The sequence below is a fragment of the Pterocles gutturalis genome, unplaced genomic scaffold, assembly GCF_000699245.1.
Source record: "Pterocles gutturalis isolate BGI_N339 unplaced genomic scaffold, ASM69924v1 scaffold7661, whole genome shotgun sequence".
NCBI classification, from domain to species: Eukaryota; Metazoa; Chordata; class Aves; order Pterocliformes; family Pteroclidae; genus Pterocles; species Pterocles gutturalis.
This window is the reverse complement of record NW_010097714.1, coordinates 1-26,062: the sequence shown is the minus strand read 5'-3', so window position 1 is coordinate 26,062 and position 26,062 is coordinate 1. Positions and strand designations below refer to the sequence as shown.

The following is a 26,062-nucleotide window of genomic DNA, read 5'->3' as shown; positions in this document are numbered from 1 at the left end:
ATGATCCAACAGTGTGCTGTATCCAGCTGAAACGACAGGGGGAAATTCAGACACAATGCAATAAAGCAACTGGAATTTGTTTGTCATAAACCCCAAAGGCATGTTCTCATTAAAGCAACGAGTTGTATCCAGCAGTTATGTTCTTTCATGTTTGCATTACACCCCTCTAAACCGCCAGAGATTAGAGTCTGCTTTCAGTGTTGTCTGCAGATCTCTGCTCAGTTTGACAGGGAGGAAACTTTTCAGCCAGGGCTAGGAACAAAGCGTGTTCCTCCACAAGACAGCTATTAATCCTACCCTTGCGGGTGGCATGCTAGTTTCATTCACTGACCAGAATCAGTCATCTTAAGAGGAGGGCAAGGGGGTGAGGAGAGATTATCTCTCACCTGACAGACAGCAAACAGCAGAGATGTTCTGCAGCAGCCGGAAAAGCCAGTAGGACATGTAGGAAACCTCCCCCTGAGAGTCAGTACCATTTCCCCCAGGGCCCTCAGGTAGCTGGTTAATTTAGTGTTTCTTTTGTTCCAACACACAAATTCTTGATCAAGCCAATGCTTTTTTAGCATATGAGAGAGACCTAGCACGCTGCCCATGCTGGTCTGTGCTGTCTGCTGAGAGATTACAAAGAACCAAAATTTCTAAGAAACAACAATCACAGGAGCCATCACAGTGAGCTGGGTGCTACCAGCATTTAAGTGCTTAACGCCATCTCGGGGTAATTAGAGAGTAGGAGTTACAAAAACTCACCATCTTTTTTAAGCATTCCCTGACTAAACTAATGTAGGAAGAACCTGGTGTTCTAATTGTGCCATATCCCATGGGCATAAAAGTGGTTATTCCTGTAGGTCCTGCATGAATTCAAGAATCCCAAGCTCATATCTAATACTGCATCCATGTTCACTATCCTTTGGACACCCAAAGCCGAGCCTCAGACATCTCTGCGCATTGTGACTAAGCGATTACATCCGTTCTTGGCAGATACGTATTAATCCAGGACACAAATGTAAAACGTTTTCTTAAGTGCAATAAACTTGTAGTTTTGAGGGTAGTAAAATTCTCACTCAAGAAATAGTCTTTAGATGCGGTTAGCATAATTACTAGTATTTCTGAGTCAAACAAAACGACTGATAAAGGATTAGCAAAGACTGGTGCCATGCTAGGCAGCATGTTTGCATCCACTGTGCTTTTAGAAAAGCTGATGATGTTTTGGAAATCTATGTCTTCTTAGACGGGTCTTAACGTTGAATTTCTAACCAGGCTTGGAAGGGGAAAAGGGTGTTTGCTTCTCTCCTCCCCACTGAATCACCCCATTTCCTCCTTTTAGCATTGGCTGGTGCAGAAATGCCTGTTTAAAACTTACCTTTCTCAAACTGGAGAGGTTCCCTCACTGATGTTTTGGACAGCTACATTGTACATGGTCTAAGAGTAGGCTTCCTCTTGGTGAGCTGAGAACTCTCTCTGGGGGCATTTTTCTTCAGGGAGGGAGGGAGTGGGTCTCCTCTCTTTCTCAGCTCAAACCCTTGGTAGAAGAGCCAGACTTATGGGGGCTTTCTAGAATCCTGCTAAAATCTACTAGTAACTGGACTGAGTCAAACAGTTAGAAATAATAGTTGTTACCAGGTTTGTAGTGATAAACTACAAAAGGTTAAAGTTAGTCCCAAGAAGGATGGATTGGGTCAAGTGCTTGACTGAGACTGGGGAGATGAAACTCAAATTCCTGCAAACTTTGATGCTTTGCATTTAAAGAGATAGACAGATAGATAGACAGACACATAACATTAATACATACACACATGCATATTGAAAATATACTGCCTCTGCCTTTTTAAGAGTATAGGACCCTGTAGCAGGGACTGTCTCCATGTGTTCACACAGACCCAGCACAGGAGGCTGGGACATCAGCTGAGAACTCACAGCAATGCAAAGCAAACATAAGCCATTCCTTAACCAACATTTTTCATTTCTAAGGGGTGAAGTGACAGCATCTTCTTTATTTATGACTCAAGCAGACAGATCCTTGAAACTGTTCATCTTACAGGAGAAAGAAGTATTAGATATGGAGAGGATTACAATAGTGGAGGCAAACACTTGCCCTTGTGAATTCTTATGAACTATATTTAGAATTTAAATCCAAGCATAATTAAACAGTACTAATGAGACAGATGGACTTATCTTCATTTGGCATATAATTGGTATCACTGATTTCCTCATTCAGTTTTTCCTAGTTTTAAAGCCTTCTTCCTCCAGTGAGATTTGATGGCAAAAGTTACCCTGCAGAGAGAAAGTGTCTGGCTTGGATCTTAAATTCAGCTGGAAGCCTTTTAAGGGATGCAGCTTTCTTGATAGCATCAATAACTGACAGCGAAGACACCTGTGAATGTGTAGCCAACAGTCAAGCAAGCCACTCTTTTTTTTGCAGTGTACCCTTGAAAAAAAAGCCATTTCACACAGTATTACAAAGACTATAATGAAGAAGATGAGCTCACCCCTTACTCCCAGTGAGGGAAACAAAACACGGTGAGTACCTGAAGAGAGCCTACAGGAAAGCTGGAGAGAGGCTTTTTACAAGGGCATGTAGTGATAGGACGAGGGGTAATGGTTTTAAGCTCAAAGAGGGTAGATTTAGGTTAGATATTAAGAAGAAATTTTTTCACTGTGAGGGTGGTGAGGCACTGGCACAGGGTGCCCAGAGAAGTTTTGGATGCCCCATCCCTGGAGGTGTTCAAGGCCAGGCTGGATGAGGCTTTGAGCAACCTGGTCTAGTGGCAGGCATCCCTGCCCATGGCAGGAGGGCTGGAACTACATGATCTTTAGAGTCCTTTCCAAATTAAACCAGTCTGTGATTCTACAGTTCTGTGATCTGTTGCTACAAACTGCAGCAAAGTCAGCTGTTTCCTAAGAGGTGGCACAATAATGACCATGACTCTGTACACATCAGTGCTGCCATACATGTCAGGGTGCTTGTGGTTACCTGCTGACAAGGGTGCTCAGAAGCATCATTCACTTAAGACTTTGCTGTGCTCATATCCTAGTGAGAGTGCTTGCAGCCAGCTGGGATCTGTTCTCAGTGACTGCCTGTAGAATAAAGATTCTCCAAACCCTCCTCCCTCTGAAGGGACCACCACTAAATAACTGCCCGTCCACCCACTGAGCCAAACCAGTTCAAAGGTGAGCTCTGCTTGATACAAAAAGGGTAGAGCGAGATGAATCCCACAAAACAGTGAATGTTTTTCATCTTACTCCAGTAATTCAGCGCAGGCTTATTCTTTGGGTTGTTTAACCCAAGACTTTGTTTTGTCCTTTTCTGGAAGGGGATTTGAACACTTCCCTGCTAAGACTGTTATGCAGATTAATATGAGACATAGGTATTATTATAAGCGTTTGGTCTGAAGTTCACTTTGCTCAGTTTCACTGGACCTCTCTGACCCTATCACCTGTAGTAAATACCCCTCTCTCTTTTTAAGGCTGACTATTTTTACCACTTAGGGCTCTCTTGCTGTTCTAGGAGGTGAGACTTGAAACTGTCCTTCCCCTTCATCACTGCCTAACTGAGCTCTTCAGTCAGCCCACTGCCTACTCATTCATAGGCAATAATACTGGTTTCAACTTACCAGGGGAACAGATCATTTTAGAAGCTGTTCTGCACCCCCAAATACATCTTCAGCTGCTTATATATTTCACAGTCTGGCATGTCTGCTCATGCTGCTTTTTCACATTAGTAGTCTAAGTGTTCAAGCACTTAACACTGTCTTGTGGTTGAACAGTAATGAGAAATACTATTGGTAACCAGAACTGAGAGCAGCATCAAGTACCGCTGCTCCACAACCACTTGTCCCTTGAGCCGAGCTGAATAGATGTCCTTTTTCAAAAGCAAGATTTCTCTGACTGAGCTGTGAAACAGAGGTCCTGGCTGGCTACGGCCATGAAAAATCCCATGGCTCTTGACGTATCAGTGACTGAAGTCTTATCAAATTTGAAAAGTCTGTCATTGCCTTCTGCTGCCTTAACCATAATTTTCAATTATATTCCTTTTAAACCATCTTAGCTTAACTGCTGGGGAGTCCCACTGTTAGGATTAAACAGATGTTTTATTTCCTGCCAAAGGTGGGTGACATAACAATCACAAGCTCTGCCTCATTGGCTGCCATGTGGTCTGGAAAGGCGCCATATGCCCAGCGCTCGGAGACTGCTGCAGACAGGAGGCTGGGGGCATTATTTATTATTTGCATAGTCAATTTAAATACTGTCTTTCTTTCAGAAAGCACATTTCTAGTCTTTATAAGGAGATGTGTACAGGACCCATCAAACACCCTCCTCTACCGAAGTGCACCTGCTCTTTAAACAGCCAAGGCCCCCCTTGCATGGCCCACAAGGCTACAAGCAAAGACCTTGCACTTGAAACTGCACTGTGCTCCTGAGCTGTTCTCAGCATCACAGCCAGTCACAGAGGTTGTTCAAGTTCGGCCCTGTGTGCGATAACAGCAGCTTTCCATTACTCTTAATCCCTCTGAAGAGAGCACTGTGCCTCTCCTCCAGCAGGCAACAGGTGCGAGTGCGCGTGAGCTGCTCGTGGCCGACCTGCCTCTTGAAAACCACTGCTGTGCCTCCACAGTGATGGGATGTGGTGTCTCGGGTGTCGGGCACAGGGCAGAGTCTGTGGGTGCTCTGTCCCACCAGCTAACTCATGATCCTCCCTTGGGCCAGCCCGCATCTTCCACTGAAGCCGCAGAGCTCCAAGGTGGACACAGGCTGCAGCTGGAGGGGGGCTACCAGGGTGTGCAGAGTGCACCAGGCAGGGGATGTGGGTGCCGACTTCTCCTTTCTTGGAAGGTCCAAGAAGAGGTAGTTCAAAAAGCATGGGCACGTCCTGCGGGAGGATGGCAGATGAGGAGTCCCTAGGCAAGAGGTGACAGTAGGACCCCCTCTGCTCTCTCGAGCAGCCAAGCAGAGTGACAAATGCAGTGATTAGTAAAGAGAAAGCCGTCTGTCTTCTGTCCTTTAACAGCTCTCTTTCAGCATTTCTCTTCCAATACACCACAAGAAATCTCCCCATGTTTTTAGCAACCGTTTCCAGCCTTTCGGAATGATACCACAAGGCTCCATCTAGAAATGACATGGGGAGTAAGGTGGAGAGAGCAAAAGGGGACGAATCTGACAGAGTGGACAAGAATGTGAGATGCCTTCAGGCCTTATCCTGAAATATTACTTCTGTAGTGCAGGATATGGCAGCAGCCACCAAGGCAGCAAGTCCCTCAGAGAAGGGGCTGGTAATGTACTTATTGAGGGATGGTGTTGAGCTGTTGAAGGCTGAAGGTTGTACGCTGACAGGCAGATATTGAGAAGACAGGATTCAAGGCTGACGCAAGTACTTCTGCAAGTTGTTGAGAGACTCCAGAGCAGATTATGCCTATGCTTAACTCCAGCAGTGTGAATCTGCCAGGTAAGGATGCCCAAGCAAGTACAAGTGATGTACGACAGTTTCCAGGGAATGTTTGAAAAATATTTTGTTAAATTCTCAGTGTTTCACTCCAAATTCTTCCAAGTCTTCCTCCTTTATGATGTGCACTTTCAGGCTAAAAATATTCAGAACACAGGGTAGTCCAGAAGAATGTTATTTTTGTTATTTTTTTTTGCAGTTAGGAATGAAAAAGGTCAAGAAGGGGGTAGGTAAGTTCATTTTCATTATTAAATAGATAGTGCCCAGAGATCAAGAGTGGTTTTTCTTTTTTGTTGTTGTTTTTGTCTTCTCTCTGAACAGGTGTTACTGGTAAGATGGGTAAGAAATCTGTTTAAAAAAAAAAAGGTAACCTTGAAACAAAAGGTAATTGTTTTAAAAATTCAGCCATTTACAGTGCCCAGCATATTATTTTGCAATACACAGTCTTCCAGTTGGTTTCTATTTTCTTAGCAGTTGCTCTCTAAAAGGATTTTACCCAAGTACTGTTTATATGTACAAAAACATCGCCTATTGTCAGACTTCTGAGCCTTAGTAAAATAGTGCCAGTGCCTGGGACCACGGTTTCTCTGTTCCCTGTTTCATGTGAACACAAAATCACCTGAGGGCATAAAGAAGGTTGTGAAATAGCTTCTCATATCTTTTCTTACAGTTCTAGCTTTTAGCATTATAGTTGATAAAACTTGATTGATGCCTACTAATTGTTAATACTCAGCTGCTGTTCATAAAAATTTAATTTTTTGTTTCCAGGTTCTAATTAAATAAGTTCCACTATTTCTCTGAACTGGCTTCAGTTCCCAGAGCCTTTCTTTAAACTGTTTAAGCATTTCCTGATGGTATGTGCCAATCCAGGCACATGGTATGTGCACCGCTCCAAGTCCATACAATGGGTACTCAGAAACACTGGGATGGGAGGTTTGAAATCTTCAGGGTTTTTTTTTTAAAGATTACTGTTTTGAAGACTCAAAAACCAGAATTTCATGGAAAATCAGCTTGAAGGATAAGGGCGAGGTGGCAGCAAACTGGTCACTGCTAAGTCTTAGCTACCCGAACTGTCTGTATGCTTTCTCTCACTCCCTCCAGGGTGAAGAACTGGAAGCTATTTCTGTTGTGCCAGGTGAGAATGTAGTGGTGTTGGCTGAGGATTTGTTGTTTGTCACTACTGTTCATTTAGGAGCAAGAACAGTGAAATGAGCCGTTTATTCATGAAAGCTGCCAGCAGAGGATGTTGGCTGATAATTGTGAGGGCTGGGAAGAGATGTCTTCAGGGAGCAGGATCTGGGCAGTGCTATTATGTCCTTTCTGCACATCAGAACGTCCAGATGAGTCAACCCTCAGCAAACCCCATTACATCCAGGGGCCCTTGTAGAACATAAAGCTCATAGCTCTGCATTGCTTTTGCTAATTTTATGATCTTTTATTGCAGGATTTTCTTACATAACTAGCAAACCTATGTCAACTACGGGCTTTGCCGCTTGAGTTCATCACTCATTTTCCTTTTCTTAGCTTCTGTTGGGGTTTCATAGCACACCTAAGCTGCAAGGGCCATGAACAAAGTACATGAATATGCAACCACTTGGTGTCAGAGTAAACAACTCTCAAACAAGAGGACTGTTATTAAAGTAGGTTGTTTGTTGGCAGAAGTGGCTTTCACTGTTGCCATGTGTTGCCCAAGGTGAGCCTGACCTCTGTGGTCACTGAAGCTCTCTGGTGGGTGAGCTGAGCAATGCTGGAATGCAGCTTTTAAGATGGAGAAGCTGTGAACCTAATACAGGAAACAGTTTAGAGAGAGAGAAAATACTACATTGCACAACTAAGGGTGAAACATACTTTTTGATCCTCTAGGATAAATGTTCCAAGGCTGAGACTGTGATTATTTGATACGGCCATAGTCAGCTTGTCAGTGCAGAGTACTAATGTTTGAAGCAAAATTCTGCCTTTCCAGGTGCAAGGAGGAACAGTGGAAAGGCAGGCGTGTGGCTGATGGACAGAGACGGGACTGCATGTTCCTGCTGTGAGTGAGGAACATAACAAAACCATGCGCCCCACCTAATCCTTCTCAGTCGGAGCAGGTCTCCACATGCCAGGTCTGTGGCCTTTGAACTCTTAAGTCTTGATGCAGTTTCACATGCCAAGTATGCCATAGCACAAAAAAACAGCACTTTGGTATTGCAACTGAAATAACATGCAAAGGCTGTTCATAAGAAACGCCAGTCATACACCCAAGTGAAATTCTGATTTGCCAGATGCACCCTGGCAACATAGCGTATCCACAAGGCCTAAGGATAAACACAAATTGAGGCTTCCAGAAAAGGATGTGTTTGGTCCTTGCTTGGCTTACTACCTCTCCAGACACCATCCGCAAATCTCTTAGGTGTTCTGTAAAATGGCAGATTACTATGCTTTAACTCTTTCACCAGGGGTGGAACCATTGGAGATTGAGCTGAGCTAAATGAAGTTTTCTGTTTGGTTGGGGCAGTGGGTTATTTGGGTTTGTTTTTTTGAGATGGGTTCTTTCTTATACCTTGAGTGTGCTATGGTAGGTGTTGTCTCCCCATTAGACTACGGGGAAAAAAAAAAAAAGTTTCTACTGCAGATGTTACAGGCAAATCAGTTTGTTTTCAGAGCTCAAAAGTTACTACTAGAAGGCGCAGCACAGTGCAAGACACTGTGTGCTGGGCTGTGCAAATATGTATTAAGCTATTGGCACTGCGGTGAAGATGTACAGAGCAGGACTACAAAGCATGAGTTAGTTATGAACTACAAACACTTAGAAATGAAGAAACACTTTTGCAGTCTGATTCTTGCCTACCATTTCAGGATTCAGCTCTAAAATGAGATGGATTCTATGTGTCTAAGGCCAAGTGATGAACCAAAGAATCTTTGCTTGTTGTCTGGGGCGGGGCGGGGACACACCTCCATGGCAGGGAGTGAGTGTGGATACATTTATTTGACTAGTGCAGACAAAGCCTGTATATAATTGAGGAAGACAGGGCGCCACAATCAGACATCACTGATCCTTATCCTGCCCCCTTTGACTTAATTTCATAATCAGCACTTACATCACTGAGAGGTTGGAAATATTACCCAGGCCTCTCCTTCAGCATTACGGTATCTCAAACGAGTCCCTGCCTGTAAGGAGCTGATTTCTTCAAAACAAACTTTCACCCTGCCCTGTGGTTAGCATGACTGAAGTCAGCAAACTGCCAGCAAAATGCTGGAATTTAGAAATAGCTTTAAGCTCAGCCCATTTCTGCCTTCAAAATCAGTTGGATTTACAGTTATCTATGATTCTTTAAAGACCCATCATCATTCAGCATCCAGCTGGCATCCATTTGACTACTGTTGCTGCTGGAGCGGGCGGGAACCAACAAACCACCCTGGTTGCTGAGCCCCAGCCGTTGAATTCAGCAAAAAGAAACCCTCGCACGCCCTCGCGTGGGCCCGCACAGCTACTTTCTCGACCTTGCGGCCTGAGCAACTGTTTCCTGGAGCAGCAGCAGAACCTCAGGCTCCAGGAAACAGTTGCTCAGGCTGCGAGGTCAATGCAGGAGCACGGACAAAGCATGCAAACCGCAGCTCTTCAGTGTGTGCTCACGGTTCCTTGAGCAGAGCTGTAGAGGCAGCCCTGCAGCCACAAGCCTATGTACCACTGAACGCCCCTGTCCCGAGAGCAGCCTTTGGTGGAGCAGGAAAATACCTTTCTCCTTTTATAGTACCACACACTGGTCAACAGGTCTTAACCCTGTGCAAGGCTGGGGATGTTAGTGGTACATCTGTCTTCCTGTCTGCTGTCAGTAGTTGTTAACTCCATGTGTCAATGTTTTAAACACAGGTGATTACTTATTTGTAACTGTTCATTAGCAGCTGAACCCATGAACTCATTGAAACAAGGTTACATTGGCTGTCAGTCCCTTGGTGTATCTTAAGGCCTTATCCCTCCTTACTCTCTTTTTTGGGGAAAAATAAGCCATTAAGAGACCCTTGCCCGAAGTGATTAAGGTACAACTTCATTAAATCTAATTGAGGGAATTAAAAAACAGGGACAGAGTGCAGTAATAAGACTTCAAGATCCTTCCTTCTATTTTAAGGGGTAAATTCTTCTTAACGTTTATGACTTCTTAGCTGTGAGATTACAGCTTAAATTCTGCACCACCGAATCATCTCCCAGTTTGAAGTCATGTTGTCTTTAGCAGAACTGCTGCTGGTTACACTTAAATACAGCCTTACTTCTACTGCTCTCATACCTATCAAAAGGCTGGATGTATAAACTCAGCAACAAGGGACCTTAAAATAACTAAAAGAAGTGGATGACTTCAGACTAAGCATCTTATTTTGTCTGCTACTAGAGACAACCGCACAACACCTACAGAAGTCTGCAGCATGCTGTTGGAAAGCATAGAGACATGCTAGCTAACTTCAGCTGTGACTCCAAAGGACACTGTGCCATACTGTAAGAACAAAAACAAACTACCCAAGGATTCTAGTTCAACACATCTGATTACAATCAGCAATTGCTCTAAATTGGTATGTAACAAACCTTCTGTTTCTGCTGTTCTTGGGTTAGATAAGGAAAACAATAATGATAAGGACTCTAGCTGTGGAAGCATGTAAGGAAGTTAAAGGAAAGACAATTACACCTGGGAGGCTTTATGAAGCTCCATATTAATGTACCTTGTATACAGCAAACAAAAGAGGGAACATCCTTCTTCTCATGCCAAGGTTTAATTCTGAGGTATGTGACAGTGGATTTACAAAGGTAAATCAAAAATACATTCTGAGAAACAGTGAGCCCCCTACTTAACAAGGCAGAGGGATTTCACACTCTAAGCAGCTGGGAAAATAAACCACTCACAGTGTGAAAAAAGTATTTGAGAGCTGGCTTTGAGACAGGCTTTTGACACAACAGGTGATGAGGAAATGTGCAGCAATGGGGCAGAGGAAAGACAAACAAGTGATAAAGATGAGACAGAAAAACAGCTATTAGATAAGGCTTCCACTTGAACTAATTCTTTGAGACATGATGACCAGCAGTGAGATGCAACTACAACCAGGCACACTGCATGGCTGAAGGGATTATGTCACTGTTGAGACAGACTTCAACTCCAGCCTGCTGATGATATGGCTGAAGTTTGCACATGCTTGTAGCGAACAAGTATAAATGAAATCCCAGTAGTATGGGACTGGAGTAGTACAGAAGAGTTTTCCACAACTGTACCTGATAACAGGAGTGAAGACTGGAGTACAGCGCACAAACCAGTTTATAGAAGTGTATATTAATCTACAATTTTAATCCTGAACATCAATTAAAAAAGCCAAGTATGAATAATATGCAGGCAGATTTTATGACTCATTGCTGCAATGGATCTAACAGCTAGTGCTGATCCTGGCTGCTATTAGGAAGTCTGGTGTTCCTTCTTGGATCCATTCCTCTGGAGGGGAGCCCTTTCACAGATCTGTGCTAGAGAGCTGAGCTAAACACAGTTAAATGTGAGATTAAGCATTAAACAAATAAACATGCTATTTTGTCACACAAAGGATAAAATTCCAGGAATTTATTGCTGTATGTATGCTTAATCCATTAATTTGTCTTACAGTAGTCATGAAATGCCAAATTGTGTGCTACATTTAACATTTCCTGTATTCCCTTCCAAATGCCATTTTACAGTGGGCGTACGAAACAACGCAGCAGCAGTCACAAAACATGGCTTGAGCATCTCTCAAGAGCTTAAAAATAAAGACTTGTGTACAAGCTGAATAACAAGATGTCAGCTAACAGGTCACTCAGCAACTTTAGAAATAGAAATACCTTTAGGTGGAAGTTTCGGAGTGTTAAAATTTACAACTCAGACTAAACATTCTCATCCCCACTGTAGTAACAAGATACCTGCAAAGAACAAGAACTATGGTACGTAAATGTCATACGCAAGAACCGCTTCATTTCTACCAGAAGCAAAAATTGCTAATTATAAGCAAGGACAGGCCTAGCAGGCTAAGGCTGTCAGCCTATATTAAAAACATATACCTCCAACTTTGGCAGTAGAATTCTATTTACCATTTTGACTTTTTTTTTTTTTTTTATTACATACAAGTACTCTTCCTCCCCTCCCACCACACACACTTTATAAACCCCCTTTTATTTTTATTATACCTCCATATTATTTACAGGACTCCTAAAGATTAAGTACAAACTAGTATGAAATTAATGATAGTTTGCTCTTCAAATACGTATCCCACGGCTAAATAAATACCAAGCCAATCCAACAGAGTGATCTGGAGTTATGATTCAGAAGCTTGTATATCTGTGACTCCAGATGTTTTCTCATTAACTGTAGAGGATTCACTTGATCTGTCAACAATAGTTGCCTTAGAAGTTGGGGCAGTGCTATCCAAAGTGAGTGCAGAGGTCTGTTCTACATTTCCAGTAGTGCCAGGGTCGATGGAAAAGCTTCCGGCTTGAGTAACAGAAGGAAGCAAATCTGTAGGCACTGTAGATGCCTCTGTGACCAAAGGAAGCAGAGGAACACATTTGGGTGGCATTGATAGAGGTGTTATTCCCATTAGGTTCAGAGGTGGTAAGGAGGGAAGGGATGGCAAACCTAAAGAGAAAAAAAAAAAAAAAAAAGGCAGTGAGCTGCTGCATACCACAGACAGATCTGGAGAGATTATCTGTTTGCTTAAAATTTTTACCTTCCCTAATCTCCTATTTATTCTTGGAGAGGAGGAAGCTTTTTGAACTTGGTGTGAGCACAATATACGTGCAGCACTGACTCAGCAGGCCAGTTTCAACGCTGATACTTTTCAGATTTCTTAACTGAAGAATCAGAATAAATTCAAGCTTGCTTCTACCCTACCAGAGGACCGGGTATTTAATGCACTAATACCAATTATTAGATTTTTCTGGCATTCACTGGAACTGCCAGAAACAAGAAGTTAACAAGAACCTTATTCCATGTAAGCTTCCAGCTTCTTTTTGCTTGTTCCATGTGCAGCTTCAGCAGTTTTGTCTTATTCAAAACCATAAATCTACTATTAGTTCATACTTTTGGCATTCAATCAGGATGCTTCCATCTCATCTAGCATACAAGGAAACACCTCATTTTCTTTTACCCATAAAACTATATACTTTCATTCTTGGCACAATCTCTTTTGAGATCATAAATCAAGTAAAATAAGATGAAACAACTAAATACAAACACGGGTTTAAAATTAGTTTATCTAAAGACACATTCCTTGTCTACCTAAACTGGGCACTACTCTCAACTCCCATCTCAGGCAAACATTCAGTTTATCCTCTTCAGGACTCCACCAGATGGCTCTAAATGAGAGTGTCAAGGATCATCAAGGAGAGAGTCACTATTATAGTGTTTCAGTTTGCAGAAGCACATACCAGGCTGTATGATTTCTGGAACGATGTGCGGTGCAGGTAGATTAAGTTTCGACAGATCAGTCAGGTTGGGAAGCCCTGCTGGTAATGGCATCAGACCTAAGGGAAGAGTGGAAAAGGTACAGCTGAAAACTTAAAATTGTTTTTTTCCTAATTGTTGCTGAGATCTAATTGATCATTTAAAGTTATTTTATGTTGTTTTACATCTTGATTATATTTTTTATATATAAGAATGCAAATTCACCTGAGTTTCAGCTTTTAAATCGCACAGTGAAAATGGATACCTATTGCAGTAAATCCAGACTAGCAAATACATAATCCCAACCTTTCATATTTTTCTGAGGAAAGTAGAATCTTATTTCAAGGAATTAGCAGGTTTGCATTCTGAGTTCAGCTTTTAACAAAGGTAGTTATTTCATTGCAGGACTGTACCAGAAGCCCTCCAGTCCTAATTTGAATGTCAGAAGACAATAATAGGATGAAATACATAGTATTTCTGATCTCTGACATCAATTACTCTATTATTAGTCTTTTCTAATCAGTTCGTAACTGGTGTTAAACACAAAAATATATAGAAAAGGCATGACAAAGTAACCTTCAAAGTCAGGAAGGACTGGAAATAGAAGAGGAACATATGATGAACACAATATATACTTTTCCATCACTGTTTGCTATGGAACATCTTTCCACTCCTAAATTTCCTGTCTTAGAAGAGCTGCATTGCTGGGACGAGGGTCTATTCCTACTTTGTGTTTATCTCAGAGAAGGCTAATTCTGAAAAAAACTGTTGATATTACAGTAATGAGATGGAGAGAAGTCTTAAAGCAAGACACTGTACACAGATTTTTATTAAAAACACATTGTCTTTACCTACCTGTGAATTCATTAGCCACAAAGGCTGACAATCTGACTGAAAGAGCTTTTATCTCAGCTACAAACAAATTTGTCTTGAACTTTTTCTAAAGTCTGAAAAAAGCTGAACTTCACACAAATTCACTCAAATTTGAAACCTCGTGTATATTTAATACTTACAGTTTCACTACTAGGGCCATGAAAAGGGCATGAAATGTTCTAATAGCTTTCAAAAAAGAAACTATACTATTCTGAGAACAAGGTGAAAGGAAAATTCGTATTTGCAGATTTTGGGGAAGGAGTGGATAGAGGGCAGGAGAAGAAGAGGACATCAACAGAAGCTGAACTTCGTAGTAGTTTGCTGTTTTATCTAAGCAGTGCAAGTTCTCTGCCCTTCTACGCACACACTTAGCTCTACTATACTTTTTTTCTATGTTAGAGATCATACCTCCAAGCATTACTTAAAGCTTTTGGATACATTTTTAGCTACTTGTCTCATAGCACAAAAAACTCCTTCAATGTTTTGGAATGCACAACTGAGTCCTGTACCAGTGCACCAATCACATTGTAAAATCCTACATGACCGTCATCTCACCCACTGTGAATAATTCTGGAATGCTAGTGCTTGAAACGTTCATTACTATCAGGAAATAATGCACATGACTTTGTAGACTCTTACTTTTGTTATACCAGTTTAAATTACTAAATAATTCAGAAAGAGTACACACAATTCTGTATTGTTAGCCCCCTAGTTACACTAGGAAGAATGATCAAGCTGAGTATTAAAAAGGGATTTCCTAAAATGAAGGTTTTAATGGGTGAAATTGGCAAGATGCATCTTTTCATATCTTTCTTCTGTCACAACTTCCACATGTGAAGGACAAACCAGAAACTGAAGTTATTTGCAGGATTTTGCAACATACAATTTTTGAAGTATGGAAAGTAATAAAACTCAACTCAACTCAAGAAATGTTGCAAAAAGCAAAGCTAATACCTTCCTGAAAAATCCTGAATGATGCATCCATTGTGCAGGGGGCCCTAAAAGGTAAATGACTGTAAACTTTGTTACCAACTCAGCCCTCTGTGCTACAGATAGGCTGTGAACATGCCGTAAAAAAAATTCTTAACATTGTACAGGTTATATAGAGTTCTTTAACATGGAATGTATAAATTGTCCGAAGTTATACACGCCCACCCCTCAAAAAACGGTAGAAAAGACAGCTCTCTTCCCTTGCTCCCTTAAGACTTTCGTTTCAAAAATGTTTTAAGCAATTTTACCTACTCACCTGGTAATGTAGTTGCTGGGCTAACTGGTGGCACAGAGGTAAGGGACTGACTTACTTGTGGTGGTAATAATGGAACTGTTGGAACACCTGGTGGAGTATACAATAAAACAAAATTAATTTTAAACATACAACACTTCAGTTCCCTTCCTCAAGGAGTACAAATAAATAATTGCTTACAGAAGAATTACTATTTGCCTTAACCATAAAACATTGATGAATAAAATCAGTATTCTAAATAATATGCATGGTATTTCTGATAGAAGTTGTTTGCAATTCTTTTGGGAGCAAGCAGGGCACAATTGTAGTACTCCAGCCTTTGCTGTTGAGAACAGTTTGAGAAAATTTTATTCCCTCTTCTGCCTTCTATTAAATTGATAGAAACATCTGAATGCAAAAAAGTAATAAATCCCATGCATTTCAGAAGTTAGTTACTTCCATACTAACCTGTACTGAGAACGCTACTGACAGTAGTTGAAGGTGAACTAATAGAAAGTCCTGAAAGACTCTGTTCAAGGCCTGCTGACCCAGGGGGTAATGTGGCTGCGGGACTAACTGATGACAGCTGAACCTTATTAAAAGGGAAAAAAAAAGTTACATCATTACAGTTTGTTTCCACAAGAACCAATAGAAGCAGAAAAGCAATATAACATCATAATCCATTTTTACCAAGCCAAAGAAGTGACTAGAACTTACCTCTGTGAAGCCATCTTTGAGGGGACTGAGAGATGCGCTAGGCAACTGTCCTGGGAGAGAAATTTTCTTTCCCTCTTCAAATGGGCGTGTAGGTATCCTATGCAAATATCCATAACCAATGCCACATCCTAGGCTTTTAAAATATGAACATTTAAAAATCAGCAAAGTGACTTTACAACTACAGACTCCACAGCAAACAATGCACGAATGACTCAAGATACCAACAAGTTTCAAGATACGTTCTGTACAACTTTTCCCTCCCCCACCAAATGATGCCTCATTTTCTATGGAGAAATAATATGAGACAACTGAAAGGAAACTCTGTAGCTTTTGACAATGAACATTTAGCACAAAATAAATTTCACTGTTATTTAAACCAAACAGCTATATCAGGTATGCAGCTTGGAATTCAACTCACAGTTGTTATCTGCAGTCCTCTTCTGGCTACTGCACAATACTTTAAGAATACACTACAGCCTAATAACTATTTGAAGTCTAACGCAGAAAGCAACCATGGCATTTAGTGCATTTTTGAACCAGCTAATTTACTCCTTCAATACACACCCCCATTAATAACAAAATATGAATTTCAAGTAAATAGATAACTTATAATAGCAGAAATATAACAACACTCTTTTCTTGCCTTTGTAGAAAAGCAAGCAGCTCTTAGGCTAGCGCTATAAGAAAGTTGTCCCGTCCCCCTGTAATACATTGCCTCCTTACCTGCCTTCTCCACCCCAGGCAGAATTTGGAGTAATCACCACTTCCCGACAATTATCTGTGTCTGTGTTGTACACATAAAGTTTTAATGGCTTTGCTTCATGTGTTTCAATAAGGGAAAAGAGATCTTCAGACTGGAAAAGAATAAAAATTAATAAGGGCTTTACTATCCTTATTTTATCATTTGATATTAGAATGATCATCTTCCTACTCCTAACTTCCTGTAACAGAACCTGGAAACTGACACACATTGCAGTTGTTGCAGTAGCGCTGTTTTATCACAAGGCTAACTTTAATAAGTGCTTTACTAGCACAACTCAGCAGACACATGGCACAACCCAGCCTTCAAATCTGCTATTTGAAATGTTAATATTAGAGTACAAAAAAAGTTTCTGATTTAATTAAGATATTTAAGAGCAGTTTTTATTTACAGAATTAAAATACAAAGAAGATGCACCATGTCAGAGCTCCTTCCTCTCTGCATTAACTTACTTCCATTAGCACTGAACAGAGACAGAGCTGGGGATATCTCAAACTGCCCTGGTACAATTTTTTTAATTTTAAAAAACCTCAAAATCTTATTTTTATATACTTACCTCATTCATGACAGTATCTGCTCCAATGATATAGTCACTATGAGGTCTCAGTCCAGCTAACGCAGCAGGAGAATTTGGTTCCACTTCCTAGTTTTAAGATGGAAAATTACAGGGTGTAGCAGAACAATTACATGTGCACTTCACACAAGTTTTGAGTCAGACAAACTGATCAAGTTTTCACCACAATTAGTAGAACAGTGACTGAACTAGTGAAACAGTGGTTAGATGACAGTCTCTTTTGACACTGCTACAAGGAGCTCTGAGTATTGTACAAAGCCACTGATTTAAATACAAGATTTTATAATATACTCAGAGGCATACAGTTCTAGTTCAAAAGTCTTTCCAAACCCAAAATCAATGAAGAGAAACCAGACCAATTTGATCTCATGGCTTGTGTACTCCCTTGCAAGTTACTTTTCAGTAAAAAAAGGTTTAACAGTAAGCAACAGTAACAAAAATATTTGGAAGTCTATACATACCAAAACATGCCATACGTTTTCATTGGCTCCATCAAAGCTGCAGAAACGAATGCTCACACCCAGCAGGCCCTGTCCTCCCCACATGCTGCTGGGGGTAACTGACGTTTCTCTCAGTTCCAGTGTTTTACTACTATACACTAGCATTTTTACAGGTTTTTCAACATTTGCTTTCAACAGGTCCTTGAGAGTGTCATTGTCTTTATTCTGCAAATGTTCAAACAGAGCTTAGTTTAGCATTTAACACAGCAAGCATCCAGTTCTCTAGAACCACTTTCGTATTTCAAAGGTTCTGTGAACATTATGCAGTATCAGAATATGTATCTACAGCTACTTCATAACAAGCTTCCAGTTACTTCACAATTCTAGAACACAACTCCAGTGAAAACCTGGGATTTCACAGTAAGAGGTCAGGCTTTCCTAACATGAAATCAATTGAATCAATTAAATCTGTGATACGATGTGCCTTGCAGCTTTTCAGAGGTTTTCTGGCATCCAGTTGTACTGGTGAAAAAGCTTACCCACAACTGTTCTTTTCCATTGCTACGATGGTTTGTTGTGTCACTACAACTCTGCTTGAAAACTTTCTCCCATGATTCCTGCCCAGCTAACAGCTTTGACAACAGGTCTTTCAATCAACCTGTTTTGCTGAAATGAGTTTGCAAGTTCTCACACAGGCAGTGTTACAGACAACTAGGGGGGCACTAAGACAAGCAGCTAGCAGTGGATCAGTAGGTAGCACTATCTTCTGCTGGTGCAGATGTCTGCAGGGATCACATCTGTCTGTATCCTTACTCTCCAGCTAAATTTTTGATAGAATTATAACTACAGGGTGAAGGAAATTAATTTCTGATACAGTTAGGCTTTCTCATTTTAAACTAAGGAGAAATATTGTATATACATTTAAATAAAACAAACGCACTGGTTTGCCTATAAGATTCTCAACACATTGTTTATATTCAGAGCTATAAATTAGCAACACACTTACCAATCTTGAACCATTAATGGACACGATAAAATCAAAGAATGGCTCCAATCCAGCTCTATGCCCCGGTGAGTTTTCTTGTACCTAACAAAGTTAAGCAAGAATTTAGTAAAAGTGTACCAGATTCGTAGATTAGAATTATATTTCTACTTGTGCAAACCATAGTTCTAGAAGCTACTGATGTTTGTATGCATGATTTGAAATGTTTAAATATAATCTTTGGGACCAAAAAACTCCCTCCCTTAAAAAAACCACACCCAAACACTTAAAAAGAATCAGTAATTTATAAATTATTGAGGAATGACATAACATTAGCCATTCCCTGGGACAAGCACTGCTTAACAGCTACTGCAAATAAACTGGAGATATTAATTTCAGTAAAGGAGATTATGGTCAAAGGACAAGCTTAATGAATTCTGAAAAAGCTGGTTAAAAACCAGTATCTTTCCATAGAAGTACCAACATTGGACCTTGCTTTTTATCTTATGCTTACTAGAGGAAAAGGAGAGTCACATTGGTGTAAGCATGGGTTGTTATCTCATGACTAAACATCACCTGTTGACATTCTTGAGACACAGAGGGCATCTGTACAACCAACAGTTCATTCACATACCAACGAGCTGCAAGAAAAGGGGCATGTGCAATTTTGCAGCCAGGGAAGCTCAAATAATTCAACCACTCCACTAGGACAAGGCCTGAGTATTGGGTACACATTGCTCCCAGAAGCTTAAGTATGCTTTTAATTCCAAATGGAGTAACTAAGAGACATTTTGCCAGTGTTGTTTTTCACTATTACATGAATTGCTGACAGACAGAAGCAACTCCAATATGGCTATCAGTTTTTTCCCTACAGCCTTTGGAGCAAATTATATCTTTATTTGTAAGCTGATTCATTTTACCTGCTGTTTTTTTCTTTTATGTGCTACATTCATCTTCCAAACAGACTTAAAAAGCATTACCCTTTACAGTGTGGTTTCTCATATTATGTGTTATTCCATCTGACAGAACTGGCACAAATCTGCTAGGTTGTTCAATACCGGTCTGATTCTCCAGGAACTGAGTTTTCTTAATATGGCTCATCTAGAACAAAATATTCTGATATGGAAAAAAAAATAAGCTTGATTACTACTGAAACTGTCCTCTAAGAGTCTATTTATCCCTGCCTGACACATTCAAAAAAATCAGAGCTCACAAAACCACTCAGATTACCTGTCAGTAGCTTTCTGCAACAAATGCAGAAGCTTAGAATGTTACTGTTGCATAACCTAAACACTCATTAAAGAAAAAATACTCTGGAATCAGTAGTTCCAGAGTCACATCACACACACTGATTCAGTCCAAGATTTGTAAAGCAGCAAGAAAGTATGAAACCAACATTATCCCAAAGTAATAAAAATTACTGAGGCAGCAATAACATCCCCAAACCCAATATTTATCATTTCTAACTGGAACTTGAAGTATGTCTACACAAGTGTCTCTTCAAGATGCTTGCATGCTCCTTGGAAATAATTTCCTGCAACTAGGGGTACAGATATTCTCCCTCTGACAAGTATTAACTGTATGGAACCAGAGCTCTCAATCACCAAAGTAACTTGCACTCCCGCTAACTAGATCCAAACTACTGCCTCCGTGTTACTTACTCAATCTATTGGTTCAAGATGCCTCTCGCCAAGAATGAGATCAGGTAGCAAGCTGGGCACCAGGTAATAAGGTAAAAGTACAAGCTAAGCTCCACGTAGCAGACCCTCTGACACTACCTGCATAGACACTCCTGGGCACATTGTGGATGTTGCTCTGACACTAGCAGACTGTTCCTAGAGCTCATTTTTAACTTGAGATATTAAAACTTTCAATAATGTAGAGCTACCTCAGAACAGCCCCCACAAGCAGAAATTTTAGCTTATGGGAAAAGCCACAGAGAGGCTAAGATACACTATACGAACTATTCTTCTCAAATGTAGAAAGCATTTACCTACTAAGTTGGGTACTCAAGGCCTTCCTGACAAAGAAATGTTAAACAGGTTCATGAAAGTAGTATTAAAGAACTCTGGTTTCCTACAGACATGCTCTGTAACTGCACTCTCAGGCTTGAAGTTTCTCTGGTAATTAAGTCATTCAAAACACCCTCTCCTCTGACATGGTTTTTCTAGCAGCTAATGTAGGATGAGCTTCTGCTTTTTGTTGCTCTTCCCTTGGTTTAGGGAAGTGATGTGAAGATACTGCAATAGCCTCTCTGTATCTCTCATTCCACCACAAATTGCATGTGACATCTAAGAAATTACATTTTGTGGTTTTTTATGAGCCTGACATAAATGCTTTATACCAAAATGAAATCAGCTGATGTTTTCAGAAGTTATTGGTAAAACAAGAATTTTAAAGACAGAACATGTCTTTCTAAACCGCATCATTAAAAACCAGTAAACCCAGCAAACTGATAGATTTACTCAGATAACACATCAGACTGTTAGGACTGGATACATGCCATGGCCTTTAAAATTATGAAGAGCCAGACTTACAGCTGCAAAAGCAGTCCTAACATGGTCCACTCTTTATTCAGATATTTTCCTCCACTTCCAAATGAACATCTTAAAAAAAAAACAAAACAAAACTCCCACACCCTGACACAACATCCCTCCCCCACAATCTCATAGTTTACATCCTGAACACTGTGAACCAACAACAACCAGTATTCAACAAGGTAATCTTTTCAAATGGGAATGAGTACCTACAATAAATGAGAATTACTATGTTCAGCATCCATCAGTGTCAAGCTCGCTGACACCTGGGATGTATAGATTTGGTATTCTAAGTAAATTATTTATAGTCTGCCCCAAACTGATGATGGGACTGCAAGTTTCCAAGTTCTGAACGATTAGTTTGCAGAAAGTATCTTCAGATGTTGAACACCTTCCCCCCAATCCATCACAATCCTGAACATGTCTGCATGGTTCATTTCTAAGTGGGCATGTAAAAACTACCAGGAAGGTGTATCTAAAAGAAATCAAGCTCTTATAGTTGCATCAATCTTACACGAACCTCAGAAGCATGTAGCTGTGTCCCTTCTGTCATCACATTTCCTCCTGCTGCCACGCACAGGTTCAGCCACTAAAATCCTCCTATTTCCCCAGCCTGTCTGGGCCTGATGTCACTGATGGAAAAGCACTTTATGCCTGGCAGTCCCAGAAACACCAAGTTCATCCCACATGAAAAGCCTCCTCCTTAAAGAAGCAGCAGACTCAGCCCTGCACAACAATGACACTGACCCCATACAGTTTTTATGTCATACCACCTTATTTTCAGCAAGCTACCTCCACAATTCACCACCACCACCCAGTGCCAAATGCACAAGACAGCTTTCTGCTCAGAGCTCTGTGCCCATGGTTCTCTTCCAGGAACTACAGCAACAAAGAATAACCAGAGACCTGAGGGAAGACAAGGGCACAAAACCCTTCTCATTAGTGATGGAAATAGGTTCCATGTATACACACAAACTCCAGGCCTCCTGAGCCATCTGGCTTTGTGCAGCCTCACTGTATGCCCCAAGCAGGTATTCAGTAACGTGCCTCTGTAATCGAACAGGGACTGAGAAATAACCAAGTAATACCATTTACAACAGATGCCAGCGCAGGTAAGATACCATTCATGGCAGCTCGGGAACCCTAATTCCCTCAAATCCAGCTGGTATTTTAGACATATAAGTTACAGACACCTGTGGGTAAATGTGGAATAGACTACCTGGAGAAATGGTGAAACTGCCACCACCGGAGCTTTTTAAGAGGAAGCAAAGAAAACCTCTATCAAGAATGCTGAACGTAAGAAGGCAGAAAAGGGCTGCATGACCCTTTCAGCCTCGTACAACGCTCCAGGACTTCAGTTTCTCACCAAGACGACAGCACTCAGACAGCAGAGCTGCTGAGCACACAGATTACACAGTAATTATTTCACTTTTAGTTTACTGTTAAGAATTAAACAAGGTTTCAATGTCAAGACACTAATTTTAATCTGCATTACTAAAAAGATTTCTTTTTTGGTAAATACATGAAGTTTCTCTTTGCTCAACACCTTTCCCAACACTACCACTCTGCCTACACAGTATATATTGTACATTACACACTATATCATAAGGCTGCTCAGCAACACAAATTGGTCACAAATTTAAGCCCCAAGCGAATAGTGCTACAGTGTACAGAATTAGGAACAGAAACTCTGTTTTTCACAGGCATATGAAGGCTCTCACCAGTTTTGAAAGTCAGATAACTTGTATTACTGTCCACTTAAACTTTCAGAAGCTTAGCTTAGCTTCAAGCACTAAATACACAACTTTCAAGGAGCAGAAAGAAGCTCTGAAGCTTTTTTCCCCCCACATGAGAAATCCTTCCCAAGTAACATTTACTTTATTACCAACAAAATGCTGAAAGAAGTTTTGTTTTGTTTTTTTAGTTCTTCCACTCACTTTGTAATCAGTAATAAAATTTAATTGTGTATAAGCAATTCCTGTTAGGTCTCAGATAATCTATTTCATTTCTGTCAGCTATTTTAACACATTACAGTGTAACTGTATTGAATTTCCTCATGAAACATCCAGTTTTCAAGAGAAAAAGCTTTATAAGCTTTTTTTAAAGAAAATACATAGCATCAAATTTTATTTTGGCACAGAGAATTTAACGTGAGCTTTTAAAATGTGATATATTTTTTAAGGGAGGCTCACATCTTTATGGCATGTTTGTATCTCTACTATAACAAACCAAAGTACTCAAATAGAAGTTCAAAATCTAAACTTTGGGCACGGTTGTTCAACATCTTTTAGGGAGAACAGCATATAACACAGTGGCATACAAACCTCTCGCAGGTAGAAGTTCTTACATCATCTATTACCTGAGGAAAGTGTCAAATCAGTACAACAGTCTGGGCACACTATAGCAGTTTTGCAATGCTGAACAAGAAAGTTATTCCAAATTTTGCTTCATTCTGTTTTGAAAAGCAGATACAAATGCACACCAAGCAACAGAGTCAGACAGTTACTCTAATCAGCCACATAACATATGTTAAAAGAAATGTATGGAGGAGAAAAAGAACTGATGTAGAAAGTTCCTAGAGGTAAATAACGTTGCACGCCACCAGCCTGGAAGGTACTAGACAAAAGAAAGATTTATGAGCACGTTACATGAATCAGTAAATGGAAGTCAAACAGCAGAAGCACATATGATGAATAAAAATGTATTCCAAATACTTGTTTCAAACAAATGACTGATTATTAGGTCTACCTATGAAGAGACTAGGGGAACAAAACAGTTTGTAACTTTCTCTCTCTCTCTTAAAAAAACTTCAAAAAAGGGCTACATTTCAATGTCTAGAAACCCCAACAGTGCAACCCACAGCAACTTTTCCTGTCAAGCACACACATGATGAAATCACTTTCCTTCAACAGCACTTCAGTCCTGGAGCATTCCCATTTCCTGTTACAAGCGCACTGAGAATAAAGCTTATAACGAAAGCAATGATATTGCACTGAATATTAGCAGGAGCTGCCAAAAGGATTTAAGTATCCTGCAGAAATTACATCAGAAATTAATGAGGAAATGTCTTCAGCATTGTTCACTTGCTCCACATATTTCTGCTTCTGTCTGAAGTGACCAGAACAAGACACTTGCTACCAGTTTTGGGGGAGGCAGTGTATACAGTCTAAAAGCCTCATTGTGAGAAACCTGGAACTTGAAACAGTCTCAGTTTGCTCATCCCTCTGGCAACTTCTACTTCACTCCTACAGTCATTCTGAACCATGTAACTCATGTGTTTCACAGTCTTTTAACACATTTTTCATTTATCTGTCCTACCCAAACAAATTATTCCAATAATTGAAAAGGTTTTCTGACATTCCTCTAGTTTTCCAGCAACTAACAAAATCTTAAAGAATAACCTCTACACACTATTTACAGAAGTTTGGCACTATCAGAGAAATCTGACCTTATGCGAATTACATCTGTAACACAAACAGACTACTGCCACTTTCCTTTTGCCATTCTCATTTATCTGATTAAAATACCGAGCTCAGAAAGGAAGTCTACTTTAGAATAAATCGGATGAAAACAGCAGTACTGCTCAACCCCAAGTTCTACCAAAGGTCAGTCCATGCAGACAGACAGAGCATTTGTGTCAAGCTCCTCAAACAGTGTAAGCTAAACACATCTGTCTTTAACAAACTTACTACAGAACACTGACCGCAAAATTAGACTTGGAAAAACTATATAGGAAAACTCTAAGCCTTTGTATGCCACATGCATTTCAATACAAACATTCCAAATTATAACCGTGAAACTTCTGAATTTTTCTCTGCTCTGAATCTACACTCCCAACTACATACAAGCCCTGTCCTAACTTCAGTTAGACTGGGATCGTGATGCAATTTAAGATGCCTGTCCACAGGAAAAAAAAAAAAATTGCTCGTTGTTGTGGCATCTGAAGATATCAGCAAGAAGATAAGGCAGTGAAAAAAAGAGGCATTGGTCTGTGCAAGTGTAAGACAACAGGCAGGTGCTTTCCTTCATCTAATGTAAATACAGCTGTCCTCTCTGAAATCAACTTCTTCAATGTGCACCCACCAATTACATTTCCAAAGACTGGCAATCCAACACTACCACTTCAAGTCATAGCAAAAACATTACAACAAAAAGGTGACTAAATGAAAACAAAAGGTGACAGATTCAAGCAAGATTGCAAGAAAAAAAGAGAACAGATTATACTTAATAAACGAGAGGCATTTCCATTAACTAACGTGCTTTCATCAAACAGTATGAACTGAGGAATCTGACACAAAACTGCAGAGTACTTACTGATTTTACAGCCCTCAAAAGTAAAAAGCACATGATATTTATGCTATAGTATGCCAGAAAAAAAAGTCTGCCGCTTCTACCAAACTGCACAAGTGTTTTTTGTGAGGGGAAAGGAAAAAACAAAATTGATTGTTATATATTAGTTAACATCGGATTGTTATATATTAGTATCATTAAAAGGGAGGAACAAAGACCACCATGAGTTTAGCCTATATGTAAATTTTAAAAGATGAATGTTTGGATTTGATCTGAATGTCAATGTTTGCTTATTAAAAGCATTATACAGCTTTTTTTTTTTTCCACCTGAAAGATGATCTCTGTTCTTTTTTCACCACGGTATTCTACATACAGTAGTAGCTCACTGCGAGCAAGCTACACCAAGTAAGAGAGTACTAGTTCACATGAGCAGACATCTTGTGCTCCTTCACACGTCTAAAACGTGGGGCTAGGTCTAGACACAGACCTGGTTTGAGAAGGTCTGATGCCAACAACAAACTAGCCCAGCACGGTGGCTGCAGGACAGCACTCAGGCTCCAGCTACAGCGGCCCAAGTGCTACGGTGCGGGCACGGCTGTTGGTGACTGCAGCGAAGTCATTGTAACGCCCGGGCCTCAGATTCACGGACACAACCCAGGTACCGTCCTGCTCACTGAACACGAACACGGGCTAAAGGACGGACTTCCAAAAGGCTGCTCACGAGCCCTTTCCCACCGCCCACCAGAATATCGTGCTGCAAACAAAACCAGCATGTCGTGGCCGCGGCTGAGACACACTACGGAGCT

The 26,062-nt window shown here is 40.5% G+C and overlaps 1 protein-coding gene across 1 annotated transcript; it reads right to left on the bottom strand.

The window, feature by feature from the left end:
* Nucleotides 1-10,998: 10,998 nt before the first annotated feature.
* On the bottom strand, nt 10,999-18,529 carry GORASP2 (golgi reassembly stacking protein 2, 55kDa). Its single transcript, XM_010084735.1, has 9 exons — nt 18,454-18,529; nt 17,469-17,672; nt 16,990-17,076; nt 16,397-16,527; nt 15,674-15,806; nt 15,425-15,548; nt 14,981-15,067; nt 12,846-12,941; nt 10,999-12,054 (listed from the first exon to the last, which is right to left on the bottom strand). Exons 2-9 carry the CDS (start codon nt 17,610-17,612, stop codon nt 11,735-11,737), a joined length of 1,122 nt encoding a protein of 373 aa, XP_010083037.1. The 5' UTR covers nt 17,613-17,672; nt 18,454-18,529; the 3' UTR covers nt 10,999-11,734.
* Between the last annotated feature and the right edge of the window lie 7,533 nt (nt 18,530-26,062).